General features: G+C 39.3%; 1 protein-coding gene across 1 annotated transcript; it reads left to right on the top strand.

Annotated features, from left to right (window-relative positions):
• Nucleotides 1–11,252: 11,252 nt before the first annotated feature.
• On the top strand, nt 11,253–13,445 carry LOC127148688 (uncharacterized). The gene is made up of 3 exons (XM_051082884.1): nt 11,253–11,385; nt 12,009–12,871; nt 13,425–13,445. Exons 2-3 carry the CDS (start codon nt 12,014–12,016, stop codon nt 13,443–13,445), a joined length of 879 nt encoding a protein of 292 aa, XP_050938841.1. The 5' UTR covers nt 11,253–11,385; nt 12,009–12,013.
• The last annotated feature ends 13,125 nt before the right edge of the window (nt 13,446–26,570 follow it).

Here is a 26,570-nt window from a genome sequence, read left to right as displayed (position 1 = left end):
ACAGAATTAACTTAGAACAACATGTTGGAATAATTCGAATTGTTCGAAGTAGTTAAAGAGAGAGAAATCGACAAGTATATGTGATATAGTCATTGGTTATTGCTTTGAGAAAGATCTTTATGTTTAAGTGCGATTTAGATATTAAGCATATGAATATAGATTCATATTCAAACGTTTGGAATTGATGGAAATGGTCAAAGTTGTAAAAGTAAAAATGTTGACTTTTGACTTTGAAAAGTCAAACTTTGACCGACTTTATATTCAAATGTGATCTGAATTTCAGAAAAAGTAATGTGGATTCATGCTCGGGAGGTCGAAATCAGTTAAGACGGACAAAATGGTAAAAAGTTAAAATGTTGACTCTGACTTTAATGGTCAAATGACCAAAATGCCCTTGGACTAAATGGAAAAATCCAACATTTTTTTTATAATCCCACTAACACTTAGTGGGATAAGTGGCTACATGAGATGTAGACACGTAACCCACTAAGTTTCACTTAGTGTTAGTGGATTATTAGGTGTTGAGATTTAAGAAACTAATTACATGCAATTTTGCATGTAATTAGTCTTTTTAAAGGAATTTTTTCAATTTTGTGAAAACTCTGGGCAAAAATTAATTATTTTAGTTTTCACAAATTTTTACCATTTTTTCCTAATTCTCAACCCTAAATTCTCTCCAATTTTTCATATCTCTCTCTAAATCCTTTACATTACGGGTCCCACAACCCGGTTTTGAGTTCGAAGAATAGATGGTCAACACTAGTGGTGGTCCCGATTTCACGTTCGAAGGAGATTGCGAGCATTAGGAATTCTTCGAAGGTAAGTATTCCTTTAACCCTAATTATTTTAATTAGCATAAGTTTATGCATGTTAATTTCTAAAATAAGTTTTGATGCAATTAGAGTAAGTTTTGATCCATTTTTTCGCTGCAATTATATGCTTTCCATCAGCTTCTTTCCCATAGGAAAGTATATATTAAAAAAAAAAGTTGATCAATGATTTCTGATTTCTCACAAGATTTTACTAGAAAACCTGAAAAGAAACTCGTCTTTTGCTTCTTCAAACACGAAAGGCAAAGACAAACTCTACACTCGGATTGGCAGTTTCATAGGTTGTTCTTTCTTCAATTTCAATTCTACTATTTGCAAGTGAAGTAGCCTCATCTCTCGTCCCAGTGGTCGAGAAGAAAAGGGGAAAGAGCTAATATCCTCTGAGTTATCGCCTCGATAGGATTCTCCATGGAGCGGTCAACTTACTTCGTTCCCTCCTACTTGAGCCTCTTGCCTATATGCTCATTATCTTACACTTTGTCCGCCTTAGCTTAAGGGTTCAGTCAGATATAATAACCTCTTTCACTAGGTCTCTTCTTTTAGGACAAAGGAATACCCTATATTTCTTCTTCAGGATGGAGGGATTTGAAGACGGAGTCTGGCCCTAGACCACGTCCCAATTCCTCTCCTTCGTCTATTCCTCTTAGCACCTCTAATAGTCTTGAGACTAACCACAAAAGGTGTGCGAGATCTTGGTCCATTTCATCCATTGTTCTTACTCGTTCATCAATGATGGAAAGATAATTAAAACGAAAAATGAGGCCCACGATTTTTCTCTTTTAGAAAGAGTATTCCAAAGAAAAGAATAAGAGAGTGGTGGGTGAAAGAAGAAGAAGGGACTATCTTCTCTAATTATGAGCGGAGTGCACAGAGCCCACTAAATCATAAGCCACCTTAAGCCACTGAAAGAAGACAAGCAAGAAGGACTGCTTGAAATTGGGATCGAGTATGATTGGGTACTTCCTTTTGCCTCTTGGTTGCCCCTTTCCTTATAGTTTCAACTCCTACGGAGCCTCATCCACCTCTTCCACTTTAGTCTAGTTCTCACTTCATAAAGGATGGAGCATCTTCTATCATTAGGAATATTTGCTAGCTTATCAACTACTTTCAAGAAAAACAGTTGGGACTGAGATGATACAACTCATCGCTCACACAAGGTAGAAAAGTTGTGTCTTCACCGATCGAGATTTCCTTGGAATATTAGTCAGGTCCTAGTAGGCTTTTGAGGAATTTTAATCTCCTCTTCTCATGCTTTCTACAATTACCTGGCTTCTGAAACTGTAAACCCGATATTTTCTTGGTTTAATTTCTTTAAATGTGGAAAAAAAATGGAAATTAAGTGTAAATATAAATATATATATTTATATATTAAATAGTTTTATTAAATTAATTAAAGAAAAGAAAGAAAAGAAAGGACAAAAAGAAGAAAAGGAGAAGAAAATTTCATTTTCTCTTTTCTTCTTCTTCTTCTCTTCCCTTCACCGCCAAGTTTGAAGACATCCAAGTTCCCTTTATTTTTTTGTTCTTTTTCCTTCTTCAATTTGCAGAGAACTTCTAAGAGAGAGTTTGGAAGAAGAAGAGAAATTTTACTAGAATTTTTAGGTTGAAGAAGAGGAGGAGAACTCAAGCAAAGTGTATCAATGGCTGAATTTTAGTTCATTCTGCACATCACTGGTTTTTAATTCGGTTTGAACTCTTCAAAAGGAATTAAGAGGTGAGATTTACATTTACTGAAAGTTAACTCATTTTTAAACAAACTTTATGAAGAACGTTGGAGCAAATTCGGATTTTCATTTGGTGCTTTTTGATGAAGAAAACAGGGCAGTTGGTTTTCACTCGAAATCAGGAGGTCTCTGGTTTTTCTTGTATTTCAGAGTGTATCGGTGGAGTTAGAATTTCTATTTGGTATTGTTGGAAATATTATTCAATTTACTACAACTTTCATGAAGAAATTGTAAACCAAAAACGACTAAAAATTGGTTAAATTGTAGGAACAAGTTAAAGAGGTCGTGTGCGCGCGATTCTGGAAGTGGTTCTGTTTTGAGGGTTATATGTGTTTATGCACGGGGAATCAGATTTATATGTCTTCAGGTAAGTTTTAGAGGATCTCAAAATGAAGAGTTTGATATAAAGAACACTCATTTTGGTTAAGTATTGAGAAAGTTATAGTTCTTTGAAGTTTATGTTAGAAATCTGGAAATTTTAGAGAATTGTTGAAATAGGATTTTATTTCTTAAGCTTTGTTTTCGAGCGTCATCTTTGGTGCGACATGTTATGTATATCTTTAGGAAACCAGAATGTTTAAGGTTTTAATACTCGGTTGGGTTGTTGGCAGGCCGAGAAGAATTAAACCGAGCTTATAGACCAAGGATCTAGCCCAAGACTGTGAGTGACAAAACCAACTTTGAAATATTTTCCATAACTGTTATTATGATTGAATGCGATAAATGTTTATTTACGAAGCCATGAAAGGTATTTGAATTTCATGACTATTTTCAAGTATACATTTGGAGACCAGATTTCTTAAAGAAATTTATGCTAGCACGTAGATATTAAATGTTTGGAAAGTATTTAAACCACAATATTTTAAGCAAAGCATGAATTAGTATGAAGTTTTGTTTTAAGAACTACAATTTTCCACGAAAGAGCTGAGTAAAGTTCGAGCTTTGTGTAAAATTTACAAGCAGGCATGTTTTAATATTTTATGATGATTTATGAAATTTTCATTAACTACATGACTGAGATCTTGAGCCTGAGGCTAGAGATTACCGTGTGCACACTGGTTAGATTTCGTTGTTGACGTTGAGTGTACTCCGTAACAACGATGCTGTCGTGAGTGCTGGGCGGGCCCCACTACGACAAAGACGATGGGAGTGCTGGGCGGGCCCCACTACATCGTAGTGCTTGTAAACGTTGTTGTACTAGGTGTACCCTACACAACGTAGATTCGTCATGTTAGTTAAAATGCTTCGATATACTTGATATGCCTTGCTAGATTTCAATGATGAACATGCTGAGTATTTAAGGAAGCTATTCTTACTATTACACATTTACATTTACGACTTGTATAAATAGATTTATATGTGTAAAGTTTTCACGTGCTCTTATCTTTAAATTCATAGTTTTAAACTGAGTCACTCACTGAGCTCCATAGCTCACCCTTTCCAAAATGTTTTACCCATTTTCCAGGTAGAGATCGACTTCCCGGTGCCTGATAGACTGCCTTAGTCTGCGGAAGCTTCATTATCGATTGCCAGTACGTGTTTTGAGTTGGGCATAAAGTCTGTTGTGTTGTGATGTATTCACACCCTTGTATGTTATAGATACTCCACAGTTTGTATAAGCTTTAGGAGCTGTAGTTGTGTAAATTTTGTTGGTTATATTTTGATTAAGGTGTCTTTAGGTTTACTCGTGAAATTGGTAAATTTTGAGGTACACTTCATGTATGTGTTTGACTAGCTGTGTTTGACTAGCCTAGGATCTAATGTGTTTTGTGGCATGTACAATAGTTTATATACTAGATTGGCAAGTTCATCACATGAAAGTTTTAAGCAGAGTCGACAGATACAGGTACAGAATAACGTTGTACGTCGGCTTCACGCCATCTTTCGGTCTAAGGTAGCAGGTAGTCCGGGAGGGGGTGTGACAACTTGGTATCAGAGCAGTTTGCTCCATGGGAATTAAGGTAGAGCGGTTAGCTCTAAGAAGAAACTGGAAAGTAAAAAATTGAACGTCAAGTTAGCTTAAAGGGAACTAGTGGAGTATGGTCTAGGTAAGGGTAGAAGTGAGTCCAATTATTATTAATACGTGAGTAGACATTTAGTATCATGCATTTGAGTTAAGTATTTATAGTATGTCTAATGTGTTGACATATTATAGGAGTCATGCCACCACGTACTGGTAGACGACGCCGGCAGAATCAGGACGGGATGCAAGGTCCTACCCAAGGTCCATCTGTAGGGGAATCTAGTACCCTAGGAGTTCGAGGTGGTGCAGGAAACGAGCAGTTTGCGAGAACAACACAGGAAATAGGAAGGACAGATAGAGCAGAGCCTAGTGATCCAGAAAAGGCATACGGAATTGAACGGCTGAAGAAGTTAGGGGCTACAGTGTTTGAAGGTTCCACAGATCCAGCTGATGCAGAGAACTGGTTGAATATGCTTGAAAAGTGTTTTGATGTGATGAATTGTCCTGAGGAGCGAAAGGTTAGATTGGCCACATTTTTGTTGCAAAAAGAGGCTGAAAAATGGTGGAAATCTATATTAGCAAGACGCAGTGATGCACGTGCTTTAGATTGGCAGACTTTTAGAGGCATATTCGAAGATAAGTATTATCCCAGCACATACTGCGAAGCCAAGAGGGATGAATTTCTGGGGTTGAAACAAGGATCACTTTCAGTGGCTGAGTATGAGAGGAAGTATACCGAGCTTTCACGGTATGCTGACGTTATTATAGCTTCTAAGAGTGACAGGTGCCGAAGGTTTGAAAGAGGGTTGCGTTTTGAAATACGTACCCCAGTTACAGCCATTGCTAAGTGGACGAATTTCTCTCAGTTAGTGGAGACTGCCCTTCGTGTGGAGCAGAGTATAACAGAAGAGAAATCGGCAGTGGAGCTTAGTCGTGGGACTTCAACAGCTAGTGGATTTAGAGGCCGTGAGCAGCGGAGGTTCACGCCTGGGATAAATATTTCAAGCCGTCAAGATTTTAAGAATCGCTCTGGAGGCCAAGCATCGAGGAACGTGAGTTATGGTAGTGTTTTTCAGAGACAGAGCCAGAGAATACCTAGTCAACCCATTAGATCAACAGTAAGATCGCAACCAGGTCAGGAGTCCATTCCTAGTACCGTCAGGCGAATACCATGCACGAGTTGTGGCAGGAACCATCGGGGTCAGTGTTTGGTAGGTGCTGGTGTATGTTATCAGTGCGAACAGCCAGGACATTTCAAGAAAGATTGTCCGCAGTTGAACATGACAGTTCAGAGAGATCAGGGAGTTGGGTCCCAGACAATTGAGCAATCGAGAGTTTCAGTGGTTCCAACAGAGGGCACCAGTGGTGCAAGGCAAAAGGGAGTTGTTGGAAGACCGAGGCAACAGGGAAAAGTCTATGCTATGACTCAACAAGAAGTAGAGGATGCACCAGACGTTATTACTGGTACGATTCTTATTTGTAATGTACCTGCAGATGTTTTATTTGATCCAGGTGCTACGCATTCCTTTGTTTCTAGTATATTTCTGACTAAGTTGAATAGGATGCTAGAGCCTTTATCTGAGGGGTTAGCTATATACACTCCATTTGGTGACGTTTTACTTGTTAATGAGGTGTTACGTAATTGTGAAGTTTTAGTAGAAGGTATCAGTTTGCTAGTGGACTTGCTACCACTAGAGTTGCAGAGGTTAGATGTAATTTTGGGAATGGATTTCTTATTTGCTCATTATGCATCTATGGATTGCCATAGGAAGGAAGTGGTTTTCAGAAAACCAGGCTTTGCTGAAGTGGTTTTTAGAGGTATGAGGAAGGCCGTTTCTAGAAGTCTAATCTCAGTTTTGAAAGCTGAGAAATTACTGAGGAAGGGTTGCACAGCGTTTCTTGCACACATCGTAGTAGTGCAGAGAGAAAAACTAAAGCCAGAAGATGTTCCTGTGGTGAAAGAGTTTCTTGATGTATTTCCAGATGATCTGTCAGGTTTGCCACCTGATAGAGAGATTGAGTTCACCATTGAATTATTACCAGGAACAGCACCTATTTCACAGGCCCCGTATAGAATGGCTCCAAGCGAGCTAAAAGAATTGAAGATGCAGTTACAGGAACTAGTTGACAAGGGATACATCAGGCCTAGTGTTTCGCCGTGGGGAGCACCAGTGCTTTTTGTGAAAAAGAAAGATGGTACCCTCAGATTATGTATTGACTATAGACAGTTAAACAAGGTTACAATACGTAACAAGTATCCTTTACCACGCATCGATAACTTATTTGATCAACTAAGGGGAGCAACGTTGTTCTCTAAGATTGACTTAAGGTCAGGATACCACCAGTTGAAGGTTAGAGAATCAGATATTGCTAAGACAGCATTTAGAACGAGGTATGGGCATTATGAGTTTCGAGTTATGCCATTCGGTTTAACGAATGCGCCAGCGGTTTTCATGGATCTCATGAACAGGATCTTCCATCGGTATTTAGATCAGTTTGTGATTGTGTTCATTGATGATATATTAGTTTACTCAGTTGACAGAGAATCTCATGAGGAACATCTGAGGATTGTTCTACAGACTCTACGTGAAAAACAGTTATACGCTAAGTTCAGCAAATGTGAGTTCTGGTTGGAACAGGTAGTATTTTTGGGGCATGTAGTTTCAGCAAAAGGAGTTAGTGTCGATCCACAAAAAGTAGAAGCGGTTGTCAATTGGGAAAGACCAATTAGTGCGACAGAAGTACGTAGTTTCCTGGGTTTGGCAGGATACTATAGGCGTTTTATTGAGGATTTCTCTCGATTGGCATTGCCTTTGACCGCTTTGACAAGGAAGAATGTTAAGTTTGAGTGGTCAGATAAATGCGAGCAAAGTTTTCAGGAATTGAAGAAAAGACTAGTTACAGCACCTATTTTGGCACTTCCTGTAACAGGGAAGGACTATGTGATTTATTGTGATGCTTCAAGGCTAGGATTAGGTTGTGTGCTTATGCAAGATGGGAATGTAATAGCTTATGCTTCAAGGCAGTTGAAGGAGCATGAGTGTAATTACCCTACCCATGATCTTGAGCTAGCAGCAGTTGTTTTAGCACTAAAAATCTGGAGACACTATTTGTTCGGGGAAAAGTGCCATATTTTCACAGATCATAAAAGTCTGAAGTATATTTTTGATCAAAAAGAGCTAAATCTGAGACAAAGGCGATGGCTAGAACTGATTAAAGATTATGATTGTACTATAGAGTATCATCCAGGTAAGGCCAACGTAGTAGCAGATGCATTAAGTAGGAAGTCAAGACTTCCGAAGAGTGCCTTGTGTGGTATTCGAGTAGCTTTGTTGAATGAGTTAAGAGGTTCCAAGGCAGTAGTAACTACAGAGGATTCAGGAAGTCTCTTAGCTCAATTTCAGGTTCGGTCTTCTCTAGTAACTGAGATTGTAAGAAGACAGTCAGAAGACAGTAATTTACAGAAGAAGTTTGAGAAATCCAAGAAAGGCTTAGAGGTGGAGTTTGAGCTGAGAACAGATGGAGCCATTGTTAAACAAGGAAGATTATGTGTTCCGAATATCAGTGAGCTTAAGAATGCTATTCTAGAAGAAGCTCACAGTTCAGCTTACGTTATGCATCCAGGTAGCACCAAGATGTACAGAACTTTAAAGAAGACTTATTGGTGGTCTGGAATGAAGCAAGAGATAGCTGAATATGTTGATAGATGTTTGATTTGTCAACAGGTTAAACCAGTAAGACAGAGGCCAGGAGGATTTCTTAATCCTTTGCCAGTGCCAGAGTGGAAATGGGAGCATATTACTATGGATTTTCTATTTGGATTACCTCGTACATCCAGTGGACATGATGGTATATGGGTAATAGTAGACAGACTCACCAAGACGACACGATTTATACCGATTAAAATGACAACTACGTTAGACCAGCTAGCGAGATTATATGTTGATAAGATTGTGAGTCAGTATGGAGTACCATTGTCCATAGTTTCAGATAGGGATCCGAGGTTTACTTCTAAATTTTGGCCTAGTTTACAGAAAGCAATAGGAACAGGGCTAAAGTTTAGTACATCATTTCATCCCCAAACAGATGGTCAGTCCGAGAGGACCATCCAAACTTTAGAGGACATGTTGAGAGCATGTGTCCTACAACTTAAAGGAAGTTGGGATACCCACTTGCCACTTATGGAGTTTGCTTATAATAATAACTATCAGTCTAGTATCGGTATGGCACCATATGAAGCCTTATACGGGAGACCATGCAGAACTCCTGTGTGCTGGAATGAAGTGGGAGAGCGGAAGTTAGTAGGTCCTGAGTTGATTCAGATTACGACAAACAATATTAAGTTAATCAGAGAAAATCTGAGGAAAGCCCAAGATCGACAGAAAAGTTATGCGGATAAGCGACGAAGAAACCTAGAATTCCAAGTTGGAGATCAAGTTTTCTTGAAATTATCTCCATGGCGAGGTGTTATTCGTTTCGGAAGAAAAGGTAAGTTAAGTCCTAGATATATTGGGCCATATCAGATAACGGAACGAGTGGGACCAGCAGCGTATAGACTTGAGTTGCCAATAGAACTTGCACGAATACATGATGTTTTCCATGTATCCATGTTAAGAAAATATATACCAGATCCATCGCATGTGTTGCAAGATCAACCAGTTGAATTAAAAGAAGATTTGAGTTATGTTGAAGAACCAGTTCAGATTCTCGACAGAAAGGAACAAGTTTTGAGAAACAACACGATTCCACTCATAAAAGTTTTGTGGAGACATCATGGAGCGGAGGAGGCAACTTGGGAACCAGAATATCAGATGAAGAAGAGCTATCCGATACTTTTCAGTTAAGGACATTCTAAATTTCGAGGACGAAATTTTCTAAAGGGAAGGTAAGTTGTAAACCCGATATTTTCTTGGTTTAATTTCTTTAAATGTGGAAAAAAAATGGAAATTAAGTGTAAATATAAATATATATATTTATATATTAAATAGTTTTATTAAATTAATTAAAGAAAAGAAAGAAAAGAAAGGACAAAAAGAAGAAAAGGAGAAGAAAATTTCATTTTCTCTTTTCTTCTTCTTCTTCTCTTCCCTTCACCGCCAAGTTTGAAGACATCCAAGTTCCCTTTATTTTTTTGTTCTTTTTCCTTCTTCAATTTGCAGAGAACTTCTAAGAGAGAGTTTGGAAGAAGAAGAGAAATTTTACTAGAATTTTTAGGTTGAAGAAGAGGAGGAGAACTCAAGCAAAGTGTATCAATGGCTGAATTTTAGTTCATTCTGCACATCACTGGTTTTTAATTCGGTTTGAACTCTTCAAAAGGAATTAAGAGGTGAGATTTACATTTACTGAAAGTTAACTCATTTTTAAACAAACTTTATGAAGAACGTTGGAGCAAATTCGGATTTTCATTTGGTGCTTTTTGATGAAGAAAACAGGGCAGTTGGTTTTCACTCGAAATCAGGAGGTCTCTGGTTTTTCTTGTATTTCAGAGTGTATCGGTGGAGTTAGAATTTCTATTTGCTATTTTTGGAAATATTATTCAATTTACTACAACTTTCATGAAGAAATTGTAAACCAAAAACGACTAAAAATTGGTTAAATTGTAGGAACAAGTTAAAGAGGTCGTGTGCGCGCGATTCTGGAAGTGGTTCTGTTTTGAGGGTTATATGTGTTTATGCACGGGGAATCAGATTTATATGTCTTCAGGTAAGTTTTAGAGGATCTCAAAATGAAGAGTTTGATATAAAGAACACTCATTTTGGTTAAGTATTGAGAAAGTTATAGTTCTTTGAAGTTTATGTTAGAAATCTGGAAATTTTAGAGAATTGTTGAAATAGGATTTTATTTCTTAAGCTTTGTTTTCGAGCGTCATCTTTGGTGCGACATGTTATGTATATCTTTAGGAAACCAGAATGTTTAAGGTTTTAATACTCGGTTGGGTTGTTGGCAGGCCGAGAAGAATTAAACCGAGCTTATAGACCAAGGATCTAGCCCAAGACTGTGAGTGACAAAACCAACTTTGAAATATTTTCCATAACTGTTATTATGATTGAATGCGATAAATGTTTATTTACGAAGCCATGAAAGGTATTTGAATTTCATGACTATTTTCAAGTATACATTTGGAGACCAGATTTCTTAAAGAAATTTATGCTAGCACGTAGATATTAAATGTTTGGAAAGTATTTAAACCACAATATTTTAAGCAAAGCATGAATTAGTATGAAGTTTTGTTTTAAGAACTACAATTTTCCACGAAAGAGCTGAGTAAAGTTCGAGCTTTGTGTAAAATTTACAAGCAGGCATGTTTTAATATTTTATGATGATTTATGAAATTTTCATTAACTACATGACTGAGATCTTGAGCCTGAGGCTAGAGATTACCGTGTGCACACTGGTTAGATTTCGTTGTTGACGTTGAGTGTACTCCGTAACAACGATGCTGTCGTGAGTGCTGGGCGGGCCCCACTACGACAAAGACGATGGGAGTGCTGGGTGGGCCCCACTACATCGTAGTGCTTGTAAACGTTGTTGTACTAGGTGTACCCTACACAACGTAGATTCGTCATGTTAGTTAAAATGCTTCGATATACTTGATATGCCTTGCTAGATTTCAATGATGAACATGCTGAGTATTTAAGGAAGCTATTCTTACTATTACACATTTACATTTACGACTTGTATAAATAGATTTATATGTGTAAAGTTTTCACGTGCTCTTATCTTTAAATTCATAGTTTTAAACTGAGTCACTCACTGAGCTCCATAGCTCACCCTTTCCAAAATGTTTTACCCATTTTCCAGGTAGAGATCGACTTCCCGGTGCCTGATAGACTGCCTTAGTCTGCGGAAGCTTCATTATCGATTGCCAGTACGTGTTTTGAGTTGGGCATAAAGTCTGTTGTGTTGTGATGTATTCACACCCTTGTATGTTATAGATACTCCACAGTTTGTATAAGCTTTAGGAGCTGTAGTTGTGTAAATTTTGTTGGTTATATTTTGATTAAGGTGTCTTTAGGTTTACTCGTGAAATTGGTAAATTTTGAGGTACACTTCATGTATGTGTTTGACTAGCTGTGTTTGACTAGCCTAGGATCTAATGTGTTTTGTGGCATGTACAATAGTTTATATACTAGATTGGCAAGTTCATCACATGAAAGTTTTAAGCAGAGTCGACAGATACAGGTACAGAATAACGTTGTACGTCGGCTTCACGCCATCTTTCGGTCTAAGGTAGCAGGTAGTCCGGGAGGGGGTGTGACAACTTGGTATCAGAGCAGTTTGCTCCATGGGAATTAAGGTAGAGCGGTTAGCTCTAAGAAGAAACTGGAAAGTAAAAAATTGAACGTCAAGTTAGCTTAAAGGGAACTAGTGGAGTATGGTCTAGGTAAGGGTAGAAGTGAGTCCAATTATTATTAATACGTGAGTAGACATTTAGTATCATGCATTTGAGTTAAGTATTTATAGTATGTCTAATGTGTTGACATATTATAGGAGTCATGCCACCACGTACTGGTAGACGACGCCGGCAGAATCAGGACGGGATGCAAGGTCCTACCCAAGGTCCATCTGTAGGGGAATCTAGTACCCTAGGAGTTCGAGGTGGTGCAGGAAACGAGCAGTTTGCGAGAACAACACAGGAAATAGGAAGGACAGATAGAGCAGAGCCTAGTGATCCAGAAAAGGCATACGGAATTGAACGGCTGAAGAAGTTAGGGGCTACAGTGTTTGAAGGTTCCACAGATCCAGCTGATGCAGAGAACTGGTTGAATATGCTTGAAAAGTGTTTTGATGTGATGAATTGTCCTGAGGAGCGAAAGGTTAGATTGGCCACATTTTTGTTGCAAAAAGAGGCTGAAAAATGGTGGAAATCTATATTAGCAAGACGCAGTGATGCACGTGCTTTAGATTGGCAGACTTTTAGAGGCATATTCGAAGATAAGTATTATCCCAGCACATACTGCGAAGCCAAGAGGGATGAATTTCTGGGGTTGAAACAAGGATCACTTTCAGTGGCTGAGTATGAGAGGAAGTATACCGAGCTTTCACGGTATGCTGACGTTATTATAGCTTCTAAGAGTGACAGGTGCCGAAGGTTTGAAAGAGGGTTGCGTTTTGAAATACGTACCCCAGTTACAGCCATTGCTAAGTGGACGAATTTCTCTCAGTTAGTGGAGACTGCCCTTCGTGTGGAGCAGAGTATAACAGAAGAGAAATCGGCAGTGGAGCTTAGTCGTGGGACTTCAACAGCTAGTGGATTTAGAGGCCGTGAGCAGCGGAGGTTCACGCCTGGGATAAATATTTCAAGCCGTCAAGATTTTAAGAATCGCTCTAGAGGCCGTGAACAGAATAACGTTGTACGTCGGCTTCACGCCATCTTTCGGTCTAAGGTAGCAGGTAGTCCGGGAGGGGGTGTGACAGAAACTGCACGAGCTGTGGCATAGCCGCCTCAATCTTCTTCATGACCCACCCAAGAAAAAAGGCCGACTAGGGTAGTTCTACCAATTCTGGTTGAAGAAGAAAATTCTCTGTTAGTCTTCGTCTTCTTTAGAAAAGAATGTGATCTAGCCTAAATGAAATCTTAAACTAGAAGAAATCCAAAGATTTTAAGATAAATGGAATCAACCCCTTGTTCTACCCGCGGGGATAGTTGAGTTGACCATACGAAAGAGCAGTCTAAAAAAAGCCTATCAAGGAAGTGAATAATGAATACGATCAAGGAGCAAGATCACAATAAAGGCCACCGCGTAATGGGAGCAAGCGAAAGATTGAATTCTCGGGCGTCCCTTTCTCTTAGACCTTCCATTCTTTTCATGCAATGAAATATGGGGGTTGTTTACACCCCCTCTTCCACCTCTCGATATTCTTCAAATTCTGCTTACTCTTTTCATATTCTTTATTATCTAATAGAATGAAGAAGTTCTGTTTTAGCAAGAGTCGCAACAACTGTGGTTTCACCGTGGAGATAATAATCTTTCTTCCTTTCTTTCTAAAGAGAAAAAAGGGCTACTTTTCTCTACTTCTTCAAGAGGAGAAAGCCCACAAGATGGGGCATCTTATAAAGGGGGAAAGTCCTCTCTCCCATTTCCTCCTTTACCAAACCAGACCCGGTGGATCCGAGGATTTCATTGTTCCTGGTTCTGAAGACGTAGGGGATTTCCTTTTTCGAAGTAGGCTTTTGCCAAGAATATTAGTTTAGGAGAGGGCATAGGCAGGCCATAGACCAAATTCCCCATCTTAAGAAAATGCAAAGCTCCACTCTTCCACCCTTTCTTCAAGATAGAAACTCGTTTTAGAAGGTCATCAATCTCCTTTCTGCATATATAGAGCTCTCATACCCCAATCGAGGTGAAAAGTCCCATCTTACCATAGTCATTTGAAGATGAAAATGGCCAAAACTCACTCGCATTCCTAAAGGGGTTCAAGCTTGATTCAATTGAGAAGGGACCACTATGTAGGTTTATTTCAAGAGTCTTCCAAAGATTAGTATGTGAAGCAAAGGAGTGCAAAACGAGACTAAGAAGGAGAGGGAAAGTCAATGAACAAGGCTTCGTAGGAGTCGATCGACTAAGGTCGAAGAGATAGGAAGGTTTGGCACTGACTTAGCCGATTAAGCGAGGGGGAACTCTTAATACTCAGCAGCGGAGAAATAGAGGAATTAATAGCCCATCCAAATGCAATTCTTCTTCCTTTTTCTTAAGGAGGGCCTCTTCTTGACTACCTTTCTTTCTACTAATAGAATATTAGATGAGAGGATTTCAGCTCCTAGAGAGGAAAACTGCGAAGTGGGATATAGAGGTTAGGGCTTTTTTAGGCATCTAGTTCAATAGCAGAGGAAGAAAGACAATTTTAAGATGAAAGGCTTTCTTTAATTCACTGAACCTTTTTCCATTCTACTCAAATAGAGAACTTTACCAATTTGATTCATATACGACAAGATAGTGAAAAAGAAGAAATTTCAGTCCAGGAGAAACTTCACTTTCCTCTTCAGACCTATGGGATCGGGACTAAGCCATAGATAGAATTTGCGTATGGGTTACATCTGTCATGTGAAACTGAAAGAGAAAGGGACTAGCTAGCCTACCCGACCTTTGTTCATTGATCCTCTCGGCATAGGAAATCGAAGAGCTAGCTCAGAAGTAGTTGCGGGATCCGTTGGAAGGTATCACAACTATGTAGGAAGAGGTCACATCAGACGGAGTAGGGGGAGTCAGATCTCTCTTGAGTCAAGCTATTATTATACAATTTCGAAAAGCAAAATCGTTAGCTAAATAGGGTTAGAAGCTATTTCTAGGGTGCTAAGTTGGAAAAGCCCATAATAGGAAGACAAGAAGAGTCAACGAGTGAGGTTAGTCTTCCATATTCATGCGACCAAGAAAGGCTAGGTTAAAACTAGCCTAAAACTATCACTATGAATTTGATCGATTACAACTATTTGACTCGATATGAATACGACCAAGAACATACAGAAAGGGTGTAGCTATCCAATCAGATTGAGTGAGGTAAAGAGGTAGAAAGGGCTTTTTTTTTCCTACAATCAATCAAAAGTGAGAATTCTCTTGACAGACTTGGAAGAGACAGAAGAAGCCTCAAATGTTGCAGACTAGGCTTGATGTAATTGAAGAGACAGCGACAAATAACAGTTGATCATGGATAAGAAACTTTCTTTCGTAGTACCCTACCCTTGGGGAAGTCGAATCCCTGCTTCCTCCTTGAAAGAGAGATGTCTCAGACCACTGAGGAGTGGAATGAGATTGTATATGAATAGGGGGCACGAAAGCTAGTCTTAATTGATCGATGGGAGCTAGTCTATTTTATCCTTAATGAGATTGTAGCAAATCTCTTCCTCATAGGGAACATCCGATAATTGGACCTTAGTTGGTCAATGAATGGCAGGTGTCTTCTCCATAATTGCAAACTAGCTCTCGTGCCCCCTAGGTTTTCTAGTTTCAAATAACTTCTCTTTATCTACCTTTCACATTCTCCCGTGGATTCCCAATAGGTGATAGATCTTGAAGATTGGTGAGATCTTGAAAAAGAATCAATTCCTATCGCTTCTTTATTCCTTTTCTACATTGATCGTGGCTCCTTCGGACTTCTCTCGTCTTATTCCTTTAAGTAGGTGGTCCCTTCCCTTGACGCCTCTCCTTATATCATTTTAGTAGGTTTTAAAAATGTTCAGCCTTCTCTGAATGAGGGTTCACACTCGACTACTATGTCCTCAAGACTTTCTCTTCAATCTCTAATTTTGAGAGAGGAATGATCAATGACCCACTCGCGAGAAGTTCACAAAGTCCCAGTTCTAGTTTAGGATAGAGGGAAAGGAAGAAAACCAGTCTCCTCAAGAAGAAGAAGGAAGGATTCCCCGGCTACCTTTCCTTTCTTCTCCAACCACCAGTGGAAGCAAGCTAGCCCCCCCTTTCCCCTTTCTCCTTCTTCATAATAATAAAGTCAGCATTCAAACTCTTTCAGTTTAGAAAGAGATTCTTCTTCTTTCATTTGAAAAGCAAGCTTCTTTTTTTATGCCTTTGTTCATTGACTTTCTTTTATCTACGATGAGAAAGTCATAACTATTCTCTTGATCTCTATCTTCCAAATTTACTAATTAGATTCAAGCCCTTGTTCATTGAGTCTCCTTTAGAGTCAAAACCCCTTTGAGCAATATTCCAAATGGTTGATTTGACGTTCCCACTTCCTTTTGCATTCAAAGTAGCAGTCTAATAATAGAATGATTGAGATTCATGTGAAAAGTCAGACCAATAGGAAGTAGATAAAGAAAAGAGGATGATAGCTCGATAGCAAAAGCAAGATAAGGATGCCTTAGTTGGGGTAGAAGGAGCACACAAGGCATCCCTTGAAGCCCACGGAGCGGCTCGACCATACGTAGGGATTGTGCACAATGAAAGCACTCAAGGGAGAGTTTGAGGAAGCTAGACGCCCACTACGCTGTTAGGCACCCCTTTTATAATCTTTCTCTTTTTACTGTTCCCACTATATTTTCTATATCAGAAAAGAAGAAATCATCGACTCTCTTCCTGTTGACTAGGATGCCACACTCGACTACTAAAGAGTCATTCATCTGCTATAGATGAAGTAAGGTAGCATCCAGATCTCGAGGAAGAGTCAGCAAGACCCAAAGATTACCATTGGACTGAAAATAGGTTAGAGAAACTTGGATGTTGTTGGGTATCTCTAATGCTATAAGAAAAGAGAATAATAGATAGGCTTATAGCAATTCTGGAAAAGAATCAGAACCCTAGGCAAACTTCTTCTTGTCTTTTCTTAAAGGTCCCAGTTACTAGAGAAGCCCACCACCTAAGATCTGAAATGAGATCTATGGGAGTATGATCGGAAAAACCTGTAGTAGATTATGAGCTCAGCTGCTCGTGAATAAGATCTTTCCCCATATGCATGAAAAAGAGAAAAGGCTTTATTGAGGAGCCCCTCTTTAAGGTAATCACTCGAGAGCACTTAGTTTTGATCTGCTAGATAACTATTCTCTTTCAAAAAGAGGAATGAGACAAATTGATTGATAAAAGAAAGGATTTAGATCACCCATTAATCTGATCTAAAATACAGAGATTCTCCTCTTTCCTGATTCTACCTTGCATTTTCTGAATTTGAGCTAATAAGAAAATGTAAATCAATTCCATTTCACAAGTCCTGCAAAAAGAGATTAAGATGGTAGAATGAACAAGTCCTTCATCTACTATAATTAGTTCCATTAACAAGTCCAGAGGTCTCCAAATTAAACTAAAGAGGACACGAGACTGAATCAATGAACAAAGGTGAGACTTAAAGGTGCGAAGCAGCTTGACAAAAAAAGAGAGGCTTAATGTAATATGATAGAAGGAAAGAAAATAAAACGAATCAAGACTCCTCACTATAGGAGTGCAACAAAGAAATATTTGATTTTGAACCTGATATTGGGCCTAAAGGTAAAGGCTAAATCATTCTAGAGCCTAGTCGAATGCTTCCGAAACCTCCTTCCTTTGGGGAAGGCATACTGGGAACAGTTCTCCTTCTCCCACCACAAGGTTAGGATGAGGCAGAGGAAGTGCTATTTTATCTTAAGCAAATGATCATAAGGATTCCTCGTTAGAGAAATGCTATTTTCCCATAGAAGGACGGAGAAGGAGCATTTCTTTTAATGGGTTTTGTGGTCAAATCTCTCTCTCGCATAGTCAAAAAATAGGATTTCTAAAAGATTAAAACAGAAACCTTGCTCCTTATAGGTCTTTTTTCTTATCTCAACTCCTTGCCTTTCAGTAAAGCCTATCCTTCGAGTGAACTAGGTCTCCTATTTTCATTCTCTTGCTTACAAAAATTCCCCTACAGCCAAAAGAAAGAGATATCTTAGACTTGACTTCCACATGCACTAGACATCAACATTGAATGTAATGGGCCAATCAGCTTTTTTGCTCATCAAGCAAGCATCTTCGAGAATTCTTAGTCTGCTAAGTCCTTCTACTCTTTTGAAAGGTCTCTTGAGTTGGGAAAGTCCTCGAACTCTATAATAGGCTTTCCTCTTTTCTGAATATTACTCGGAGGGTCAAAGCCCTCAATAAAAAAGTAAGTCATGTCCTTATCAATGAGACTGATCGATGTTCTTATCAGATTCCTTATAATCAGTAGTAGTCGTGTCAAAACCTACTTCAAGGAAAAGGAATTTCATAATTATGAGAGCAGAATAAAGGGAATAACAAGAGGTAGTGGTTGCTGCTATCGTAGTTATCTTGAGGATATCATATAGGCTCGACCTACAAGGAGAGAAGTCGATCCCTTTTCCCTTCTTTTGTTGGGTCAGGCGAAGGTCCGCTGCTTATTCTGATTCTCATGCCCTAGCTTCCGAGCTTGTGACCTTTCCAAATTCAGTATACCCTCATAACAAATCAAAATACTCAAAGTCTAATAGTACTGTACTCAAACCTTCCTAACTAATAAGCTTGATGTGTTCGTAAACTCAAGCCTTCCTAACTAATAATAGGATATGAACGATCAATGAACAAGGGAAGAAGAGCTGCTAAGAAGAGAGATCAAGAGAGAATTCAGAGATCATTCAAGATCTCATTCGAAGAAATCTAAACTTATAACTACTTTCTCTACTTTCATGTTTTTTAATAAGCTTGATCTTGATTTCTTTCTAGTTGTTTTCAATTGAGAATGAAACTCTCAGATTTATTTCTCTCTTTCTTTAATAAGTTCATTGCTTTATCTTTATTGTTCACTCCTACCCTGATATTAGCCTGATAACTGCTACGTACGTTGACTTTACCTATGAAACGGATCCTTCAACAGATCTAGAAGTTGGCTCTGACCTTTCTTGCTACAAAAACATCGTTCTGGGACAGCACGGTGGAGTGGGAAGGGGAGCGGCTGAAACTAGGTCAAGCACAACATAGCCCCTAACCAAGTCTAATTATTCCCTTGCTTTTCACTCTGATGGGATTCTGAAAGATCTCATGAAACTGTCTGTCTCACAGGATCAATCCATACTTATACAATTACGGAAGAATTGAACCCCTATGTGAGGGATAGCCAGTTGTGTCTCATTCTTAATAGAGAAGATCATCAGCTAAAAAAAGTCAAAACTCGTAACTCTTCTAGGAAAGGAAGGGGAATTTATCCCCCATATATTAATTGTCTTTATTCACTGAACTTCTTAGCCCCTCTCCCTATCATTCTCACTCAATTACATTAAGCCTCGCCTCATTGTCAACATCCTTAGCAAGATGAGCTGACTGGTCTAACCTGGCCTTGATAGAAGCTCTCACTCTAACACTTCTAAACCTGAAGGTCAAGGTAGGTAACTCTCTCGTAGATCGGTCTTCTCTGACCTGGTTTTTGATCTAATATGTGCTATGAGTGCAAATTAACCCAAACTCAAAAACGGACGGATTTTACCTACAGTCCCAACCATAGGTTCAAGCATTGACTCACTCGGCTTGGGATCTGCTCAAGCAAGGACCCACCGGTTGGTTTGGCCCAACTATGATCAAGAATGATTTGACTCCCTCTATATCTCAACTAATTTATGGAATATTGCCTTGTTGGGGGACTAATTTATGGTAGGCTTTCTTCCGATAGTTGATTCCTATGCTTTCCTTCCTCTCCAATTCTTTGAGCCTTATTATGGGACTTCTTTATGGAACTATATTGTAATGGCATCCCAATATGTGGGATAATCAAGAACGTACTACGCGGAAGACAGAGCGAGAACTGTAGTCTTGTCTACCTACAAACCTTCTGCTATGTGGGTTCCCTACGAACCTTCCGCTATGTGGGTTTTCTCCTGCTTTTTCATTAAGAAGAACTAATCAGCAACTAAAAGGGACGAAACTACCAAAAGAGACCTCTTTGTGCCTAAGACCTCCCCCACTCTTTTGGGAAGACTGAAGACTGGTCGAGACTTTGATCCTCTTCCTTTGATTTGAGGTGCCTCTTTCCTATTTCATTAGTCTTTGGCATGCTTCCAAATAGAATAGAGTTTGCATCTTTCCTCTTAGCTACTTCTGCTTTGAGTTCGAGCAAGGCAAGGTCAAGCTTCTCAAAAGCATAATTTAAAGAAATAGAAAGATTTCCACATAACGCTACTGACAAAAGAAAAGAAAGTCTTCCCTTTAAGCCCTGTATTCTAGAGGGAATGTTTCCTCTCCTCATTCCTTTCTTGCACTCCGCTTCGTGGGCAATCCCACCGCTACGTAGGTTGAGCCACTATTAATCAACTTTATAAACATATAAACTTCGAGCCTTTCTCTATCTTATGGTGGGCAATTAAGCTTCTTCTTAGCCTGACTACAGAGCTCTACTTGACCTTGTCCCACTTCTAATCTCCGAGAATTGAGAACCTATTTCTAGCTGGAAGTCGTCTTCTTCTATTCTCACTCTCAACTTCTATTGCTCAAATCCTTTGACCCTCACCTTCCAGTCGAGCCTTGTTCATTGATATGTATGAGGCTTTCTTCGAATCGGACCCTGTAGTTAGGAGTCTGAAGACGAAGGACTAGTTTTGATTCATATGAACTTTGACGACTTGAAATTCAAACCTTGATCTTCTTCTCAACTCTATAAGGTTTTAAGTTGCTTCTGCTAAGTACTGGGTGGAGTGGGTTTAACAGTCAGGAAATTTTAGGTTTGATTTCTTCTTTGTGAAAGGAAAGGAAAAGCGCTCTCATTTAAGAATGCATCAAGTTCTATCTTGATTTCTTGAGTTAACCCACCTAAAAGGGATTGTTGTAATTCTGGTTTTATACGACTTGGAATGACTCTCTCATATTGAGAAATTCTTTCTAGTGGCATTCGATCACAGAATCCATTGACAGCAGCATAAATGACTAGAATTTGTTTTACAATGTTCAATGGTGCATATTGTGCTTGTTTCGAGACTTCTGTAAGCCTTGAACCTCTATTAAGTAATGCCTGAGTCGCAGCATCAAGGTCTGACCCAAAGTGAGCAAAGGCGGCGACTTCGCGATATTGTACGAATACAAGTTTTGAACTATCACAACCTTGTTTCATAGCATTCAGCTGAGCGACAGACTTCACACAACTAAAGGATAAGCCGACATTAATAGTAGGTCTAATTTTGCGATAAAATAGCTCAGTTTCCAAACAGAATTTTCATTCAGTAATAGGGATCACATTGGTAGGAATATAGGTCGATACGTCTCCAGCTTGTGTTTCAATGACGGATAAGGCGATCAAGCTATATGTACCTGTCTGATTCGATCGTTTCGCAGCTCTTTCTAAAAGACGAGAATGTAAATAGAAAACATCACCTGTGAAAGCCTCACGGCGTGGTGGTCGGCGTAATAGTAATAACATTTATCGATATGACACCGCCTATTTACTAAGATCATCGTAGATTATTAATGCATGCATTCCATTATATAGTTAGTTTAGTGATCCATCTAATATAAGGAGAGTTTAGGCCATGGGTTAAAAGATTTTCTTTGACTTGATCAAGGAACCCAAGTTCCATGCGATCTTGTTGTTCAAGACTGCAGCTCGTGTGGACCTCATTCTCAAAAAGTTCGATTTACTCTCGTATATGGGTCAAAAAGTCAAAAATACACTCTATTTCTTCAACCCGATCGGAAGAAGCAGTGCCTTAAATGTTTTGATCCCTAGAAAGTATGTGTAAACATTTTTTCGATAAATCTTGACGTGTTTCCATTATTTGCAAGTACCGACTTTGTCAGTCGAGCTCTACACTATATGACTGAAGAGTGGTACTCTTCTCCAGGGCAGCTTTTATTTCTGCAAAAAAAAAAACTTCTACGAACAAACCAAGAAGATACCTTGATTCCTTTTCCTCCAATATTCTAAGACGATTTCTTATTGAGGTCTCAAGAGATATATTGAGAGGTGAGAGGCAAGGGTCCAAATCCAACATGACCTCTTGAGCGAAGGCCTCCCTGGAAGAATCAAAGGTATCCTCCTTTAAGGTGGGAAAGATATAGAAAGATGAAGAGGCAAAGAAGAAGAGAGAGTAGAAGGATGCGGATCCGTAGAAAGAGGATCATATAAAGTATGATCGTAAGGAAGAGGTTCTTCATCCTCTAAAGTTGGATCGAGAGAGAAGTATCCATAGTGAGGGGGTCACAAAAAAGACTAAGCATAATAGGTTTCGCAAACTGTAGGCAAAGAGCGAGATGAAAAAAAGAACAAAGAAATATAGGATCAAAAAAAGGATCTGACCTATCCCTCTTCTCCTTACTGACAGTCTCAAATTCTTTCATTCTCTTCCTTTTTGAAAATCGTATTTGATAATATGAATAAATAGGGTAAGAAAACAAAGTATGAAAAAGAAAATTGGTAAAACCCAAAAATGAACATCTAGTGTATTTCCATACACCCGGCCAAAACAAATAGAAAAAACCACTCAAAAGGGCTAAGAAAAATCTTCTATTTCACATTGTTTTATTGGTTATACGAGATCAAAGAAAGGAATAAATACCACAAGCTCATAGATCTGAGTCGTATCAAGTTTGAAGAAAAACAAGAGAATGCGACTTCATCAACCTTCAGCCTATCCTTCTAAACATGCATCTTACTGAGAGCAAGGCGCGATAAGTAGCTCAACCTGTCGTCCGAACTCTTATTTATCCACAGGTGTCATTAAATAAGGACACTAAAAGACTAGGACAGAGGCTCCGTAGGAGTTGAGAGAGGTGGTCTCGACTGAAAGGAGTTCAAGATTCAAGTTGAATCAATGAATAAAGAGAAGCTCCTTATCAGGAATGCAACTAAGCATTCTGGAATATTATGGTGGATTTCAGACGTAGCAAAGGTCCTCAATGAACAAGGTCGTAATTGAGCGATTCTATCTTCTTTTCACTACTCTTGAAGGTTCAGGTTGCTTCTACTGAGTACATGGATCATTGACTAAATTTGCTAATTCAGAAAGAATCAAACCATGAAATGCATGATAAAAGATCGAACTAGCACAATTCACTCATTCATTCAAATCAACTAGAAAGATGATTCTCTATTGAGAAATAGAGTCAGTTCATAAGAAACAGAAGTTCAAAATAATGAATTTCTAGTTCAAAGCAAAAACAAAGGTACAGGTGACTGGTATGAGCAGAAAAACTTGAAAAGTCAATCTACCTACCAAGTATGAAGCCACCGTCGCTTTCATCAGCGTATCAAGAACAAACAAGTCAATCTCCAGTTAATGGCGTAGGTTGAAACACTATTTTTCGACAGCCACCCAAGATCACTGGGCTCACAAGACAACCTACTATTTCTACCCTTTGTACACGATGTCCCTAGTCACTTTCGGTTTCGAGCATACACCATTTTCATCAATCAATATATAAGAAAAGCAAACCTTTCCCTTCCTAGGAGCGTAGCAACTTCATCATCTGTGCTTGGAGCTTGGAAAGAATATGTTCTTGGAGCTTGGAAAGATAGAGCTACCTTGGAGCAAAGCGACTGAATATGCTTGGGTTAGGAGCGTAGCCCAGTAGTAGTTCCCCTTCTTTCTTAAGTATTCCCCTTCTTTATTGTTTGTTTCTAGTGGAGGTGGAGGCACAAAGAATTGGTGGGGAGAGCCTCTTTCGAAGATGTGGAAGAAGCATCCCTTGGTGGAGCAAAGCGAAATTGTCAATGTTCGCAATAGCGACCCCAGAGCGTAGCGACCCCGGAGCCTAGCGACTAAATCAGCTCTTGAAATTGAATCTGCTTGCTTGGCTCTAACTTCATCCACTTTTTGAGTTGAGACAGCTACCCCAGAGCATAGCCAATAGTAGTTCCCCTTGGAGCGTAACGACTGAATCAGCATTTGAACTTAAAAATAACTTGTTCCAGGTGAAGGGGAGGACAGGTGACCAGGGGGAGCCTATCCAGAGATGGATGGCCAACTAACCAACTTCATTAATGAATCTAAGAGGATGAGAATAATGTGCTTAGTAGAAGCCTCTCCGAGTGGACTCCAAAAAGGAAGCGAGTAGGGGGCATACACTTCAGCGTTCATATAGTGCGCACGCGACGTTATCATTTAGATATATGGAAAGCGACTTCTTAATATGCCTGGAGCTAGAGGGAGCAGAGTGACTAAATCTGCTCTTGAAACTTCTTATTAAGCTACTTAGGACTAGAGCGACTGAATCTGCTTTCCCAGAGCATAGCTACTTAATCAGCCTGGAGCCAGAAGGAGCGAAGCGACTTCCTTCATCTACTTGAATTGCCCAGAAGCATAGCTACTTAATCTACTTGGATCTGCCTGAATCTACTTGAATTTTCTTGGACCGAAAGCTACCCTGTAGCGAAGCGACTTCATCATACAGTTTGAGATGAGAGTCTTTTTCTTCCTTCCTTGCTCGCTAAAAATGTAAAGGGCGAAGCCACTGATCCGCTATGCTTCTGGTGTCCACTCCCCTTCGTTAGTGGGAATCTAGAAAACAAAGGCTCCGTAAGGCGTAAAGCGAAGCGATTGAAAGTTTTCCTTTTCATGATCATTGAATAAAGAGAAGAAGAATGAAAGATAAAGGAAGACTACGAAGGAGCAAAGCAGAAGTATGAGTGGTCATGTCCCTCTTCCTATGGTCGAGCTACTTCCGTCCCTCCTTCGGAATTTTTTTAGTGGAAAATCAGGGTCCGTAGGAGGAGGCGACTTCATTGGGAGTCATGAAATTCCATATGAACTTGTGGAATAAATGAGTCCTTCACTGCATTTTAATGGATTCCTTGTTCATTGAGGACCTTTGTTTTTTTAGCAAAGTTTGAAGACCTCTTGAACTCATTCCATTCTAAGTTACACTTCTATTACTCAATCCTTTTTCATTGATTTGTTTTAAGTCAATTCATTTCATTAATGCGCTCCTTTCAACTCCTACGGAGACCTTAGATTAATAGAAGAAGGCTATGCTACGCTGAAAAATAGAAAACTAAGGGCAAAGCCCACCGATCGAGAGTCGAGCTTGTCCTGTTCAGCCTGTACAAATCCGCAAGGTTGAAGCCACCGACCGAGAACAAAATACAAAGTACAAAGAACCCAAAGAAAGGTCTGCTCTGCTACGCGTAGCTGAAAGAAAGTGCTTTCATTGCTATGCTCCACTCCACTTTCGCTACGGAGAAAGACAGGGGAAAGAAAGTAGTCCAGAGAAAGAAAGGAAAAATCTCAAGCTTCTACTCCTTCGAAATAGAAAGTAGTTGACGATTTTCCGCTACGCTACGCTCAGAAAAAAGTAAGGAGAAATATAATGGTTGACGGTTGTCCCCGTAGGGGTAGTAGCTATCTCAAAAAATTGATTCAGTCACTATGCTATGGAAAAGTAGATTCAGAAACATCCAAGAAAGCTGATGAAGTTAAAAGGGAAAATTCAGTCGCTACGTTCCTAATAAGGGAGAAAGTGGTTGTTGAAAGGCTACATGGATCACTGACTTCATCTTCTCATGAACGTCAAATTACACCAAAGAAAACCAAAGGTTGAGAAGAATTGGAGAAGTGCATTTATCTAAGAAGAGAAAACGAGTCCTTCACAAATTTTTTGTGCCTAACTACAGGAGTGCAAAAAAGAAACATTAGATTTTTTTAGAGCCTTGTTCATTGATTTCTTTCAAACTACCAATTCAAGAAAACTTTGTGCAGCTTCTTTGCTGAAGTTTTTAACCATCAGTCTTTTGATTTGAGTGGATTTAATAGGTTTTCACTTTTAGCCTTCCCTATGTTCTACTCCTCCAGAGTGGTCTCGCTATTACATAACCATCAGTTTGTTTAGTAGGTTTAGAAGGAAGTTTTCCATGAAATTAAAGTCAGCAAAAAAAGACATAAGCCTTGACTTTAAATTAAGACGACAAATGAGATCTATATCATGAGTGCTCGAGCAAGCACTTAATGAATTTCATCAACTTCAGACTCAAGACATATGCGACCTACTTCTTTGTTTTAGTAGAAAGAACGAAAGAACGAACTTATATTCATCCAGCCTGGACCTATTTTTTTCTGCGAGTTTCTTTCTAGGTTAAAGGAATTCCTTCACTTTAGGCCGAGATTCAAGAGTGGGCCAGTAAGGCTAAGTGAGGACGGGTTGGGGTAGAACAAGCAAGGGAGGCATCCCTTGAAGTTGAATCCGTTGTGGCAACTCTTGAAAGCTTCTTCGATCGGGATAAGCATTGAGTCTCACTGCTCCGTGGGTTCTCTTATTTTCTTTTTCTATCATAAGTAGTCCCCAAATAAGTGAATAACTAAGATCCCATATCGACCAGGGAAGTTGCACCATCTGGTCTTTCTGCTGGAGTATGAGACATTACCGTTAGGCCTTGTTTATCGCTACCTAGGATTGAGTACCCAACTTGAAGGTCAAAAGAGCTAGACCAAGGATGGTACTGTACTGGAAATTGGATACTGGATAAAAAAAGAGATCTCGGAATGCGTCTAAACTAAGTGAACAAGGCAGGGGAATCTGAATCTGTAACTACTCAAATAGGCAAGAAAGGGTGCTTCAGACTCGTCCTTTCTCCTGGACAAGAAGTACCAATAAGATCCAGGCTCGATCGGTCGAAAAGGGTAGGTATTTCTAGGAACCAGTGGGAGGGAAGGGAAAAAAG

This window comes from Cucumis melo, chromosome 3 (assembly GCF_025177605.1).
Source record: "Cucumis melo cultivar AY chromosome 3, USDA_Cmelo_AY_1.0, whole genome shotgun sequence".
NCBI lineage: Eukaryota > Viridiplantae > Streptophyta > Magnoliopsida > Cucurbitales > Cucurbitaceae > Cucumis > Cucumis melo.
The sequence above is the reverse complement of the archived record's forward strand: the minus strand, read 5'-3'. Positions and strand labels throughout refer to the sequence as shown.

What these genes read in the sequence shown, in the direction of transcription:
- LOC127148688 (XM_051082884.1), top strand. Translation starts at nt 12,014, where the DNA reads ATGCCACCACGTACTGGTAGACGACGCCGGCAGAATCAGGACGGGATG. An exon ending in GCCGTGAACAGAATAACGTT is followed by an intron (nt 12,872 to 13,424) that starts GTACGTCGGCTT and finishes ATTATCTAATAG; the next exon opens with AATGAAGAAGTTCTGTTTTA.